Source organism: Pyxicephalus adspersus, chromosome 1 (assembly GCF_032062135.1).
Source record: "Pyxicephalus adspersus chromosome 1, UCB_Pads_2.0, whole genome shotgun sequence".
Taxonomy (NCBI): Eukaryota; Metazoa; Chordata; class Amphibia; order Anura; family Pyxicephalidae; genus Pyxicephalus; species Pyxicephalus adspersus.
Genome location: NC_092858.1, coordinates 2,284,396 through 2,287,547, shown reverse-complemented (window position 1 = coordinate 2,287,547; position 3,152 = coordinate 2,284,396). Strand labels below are relative to the sequence as shown.

The window sequence follows — 3,152 nt, the reverse complement described above, 5'->3', positions numbered from 1 at the left end:
CGGGGGTAGGTAGGTGGGAAGGCTGTGTATGGGGTAGGTAGGTGGGCAGGCTGTGTATGGGGTAGGTAGGTAGATGGGAAGGCTGTGTATGGGGTAGGTAGGTGGGCAGGCTGTGTATGGGGTAGGTAGGTGGGAGGGCTGTGTATGGGGTAAGTAGGTGGGTAGGATGGATGAGTCTGGCTGCAGCATTCATAACAGATTGTAGAGGAGAGAGTCAGGAATACCAGAGAGGAGGAGGTTACAGACGAGAGATGGCGAGAGCTTGTACAATGAGTTTGGTGGTCTCTGGGGACAGGTAGGGGCGTATTTTAGAGGTGAAATTTACAGGACCTGGAAATAATCTAAAATGTGGGGTAAATGAGAGGGCACATAGGAAGGAGAGGTATGGGGTTGGTATGGGCAACCTAACATTAATGACCATGGATTTGTATGGGATGAAGGTGTGCTGGGCTTCTGCAGACTTTGCCCATGCATGGAATAATCACACTCTCACCTGTACAGATAGGGCAGTGGCTCATGTTGGTCCCTGGATGGCGCTGTGCTGAGTGCTGGCTGTCATCCACTCTTCTCTGGGAATTTCCAGACTGTCGTCTCCCTCTTCCAATGACAAAAACACAATATATGTCAAAAAGAGGAAACAACCATGGAAGCTCGACTGTTAGCATTCCCCTGTAAGTCTCCTATCTTTATTCCTTTTTATTGGGATCAAATCAAAACGATTGTTGCTGGATTGCTCAAACCGTAACAAGAATTAGAGTACACATGTAGGAGAGATGAAAGGATGCTCGACAGAAAAATACCAAACGTTAACATATTATGGGAGGAAAAAATAATAACCCCAATTCTAACCTACTTTCTGGTGCTGTCCACTTGCAGTACCTCTTCATCACCACAAGATGTCCTCAGTCAACCAATGTGAATGATATCATGTGTACAAGGTGCTGCAGCTCCTTGTACATATAATATATTTATACACATAAAAAGTAATTATAGGTTATATAATTATAGGTGCATAGATAACTGAAAACCCTGGATAGATTAAAGAACCTTAAAAAAAAAAAAGGATTCACAATCTTGTTTCTCCCAGCTGACAAGTCAACGCTGCAGTGGCAATTTACAGCCCACTGTTTCATGGTGAATGAAGGGATGGCAGTGTAACTGCATGTTTGACAAGGGACTCCCAAAAAAAGGCTTCCCCGGCAGAAAGCATCTGGTGAGGACCAATTACTAAATATGGAGACACCTGCTGGTAAAAACAGGATTTGCACCACTTCAGTCCAACATCCACAGCGCCACCTGTAGGTACCCTGGCTGCACTGCATTCCTACAGCAAACAACAGAGCCTTACCTCCCGCGAGCCCGCACTGCTCTCTGCTTGCCTCTGTTGGATAAATTGCCCCGATCTCTGGGTGATGGTTTGCTTGGTGTGACGGACGTCTCAGGGCAAGAACCTGCAGCACAAAACGTATTTCAAGGGTTTATCCAAGAGTCTAAGTTGCTTATGGAATTATCCTGGATAGAGGAAGAAAGAAGATGTGAATCTCATTTGTACATGGACTGCCCATGAACATCTCTATCCATACACATTCACTCACCGGAGGACACTGGGCTGTCTCCGCGCTGGCTGTCGCCCTCTCCTAGCCGTAGAGGGATAGGCGGACTCGGTGGCGATGCGGTGGGAAAGATGCGTTTACGTGACTGAGTTGCTGATAGCACCATGCGGACTGTGCGGCTGAGACACGGGGTGCGGGGAGAAGGGGGAGACATAACCCGCTGCAGCTTCTCCTTTATCCTCTCTTCCAGCTGATCCCTGAAGATAAACAACAAATTAGGGAAAGAAACCTCAGGGGTGGAGACATAAACTTTTAGCCTATCAGAAGCCAGGGAAATAATGACAGTTACTGGATAAGTTGTACATTCAGAGATCTCTTCTGCAGACTTTTGGTCCAATGAGGGGTTATTTGGGTTCCTGTTGCTTTTCCATCAGCTGGAAGCAGCCCGTTCCTTCTCTAAATTCCCGCACCAACAAGGCACTTTGAAATGCCACTCATTGGGTATTGTCAGGACAGCAGAAGATTTTAGCTTGTCTCTTTCTAATCACAAAAAGCTGTCTGAACAGGACAGGAAATGAGGGGGAGGAGTCACCTCTAGAGAGGAGGGGTTACTGTTTGAAAGGGGAGGGGTTACTGTTACTCATACAGCTGTGTGTAAATTTCAGCTTGAGCTATTGAGCCCTGTGCACAGAAGAGATTTATGTCCCTGCTGACATCTGAGGAGTGGATGCCCGGTCACTGGGGGGCTGCCGGGGTAATACACACACTACAGCCCGGGGCTTCCAACCTTTTTACCCCTGATGGAAATATTGCACCCAATAATCAGACAGCTGAAAAGATCATTTGCACCGTGCCACTAGCTCTGCCAAGTGATTATGGAGCCAGAATTAGGCGGAATTAGGGAGCCCTGGGTGAAAATGTCTGCTCTAGAGTCGGATCATGGAGGTGGGGTGACAGAAGACCCCTGAGGATCGATACAGATTTTGGGGCAATTTTGGGGGTGTCATGGAGACTGGTTACTGGGGCGGCAGCTGAGGTAATAGATAGAGCCTGATCATGCATTTTCCCTGCTTTGGATCATTCACTGTAAACCCCAGAATTGGCTGTGGGTAAAAATCCCAGAAGATCAGACCACCCGTCTGGCATTCCACGTACAATGTCACTTCAATCTCCTTTCTTCCCCAATCTGTCAGCACGTCACGTCAGCAGGTAATCTTATTGTCCACACATCTAAATGCATTGCTGCCATGTGATTGGCTGATCAGGAATTTGGGTGAACAAGCAGGTGCACAGGTGTACCTGATAAAGTGGCCGTATGAGACATTGACCCCCAATTACAACTTACCGATTGTGAGCATCCTCATCTTTCTCAGATTTCCCTGGAAGAACAACAGACAGTGGAGGGGATCTACATTCCTAAAAAAACAGGATAATAATCAAATATACACAGAGACTGATGGGACTGATGTACAGCACTATGGTATATGTCAGAGCTATATAAATGTATAATATTAGTGTGTGACTGTGGGAGGACATTAGAGTGTCAGCTCCTCTGTACAGAGACTGATGGAACTGGCTCAGTGATCTCTGTACAGCACT

General features: G+C 46.9%; 1 protein-coding gene across 1 annotated transcript in view; it reads right to left on the bottom strand.

The window, feature by feature from the left end:
• XNDC1N (XRCC1 N-terminal domain containing 1, N-terminal like) overlaps nt 1–3,152 on the bottom strand; it is an 8,259-nt gene that overhangs the window by 1,510 nt on the left and 3,597 nt on the right. Inside the window, exons 6-9 of the mRNA XM_072400372.1 lie at nt 2,899–2,969; nt 1,596–1,810; nt 1,349–1,451; nt 494–597 (exon numbers count right to left, since the gene is read on the bottom strand). Coding sequence (XP_072256473.1) covers nt 494–597; nt 1,349–1,451; nt 1,596–1,810; nt 2,899–2,969 — 493 coding nt within the window. The remainder of the gene's footprint in view (nt 1–493; nt 598–1,348; nt 1,452–1,595; nt 1,811–2,898; nt 2,970–3,152) is intronic.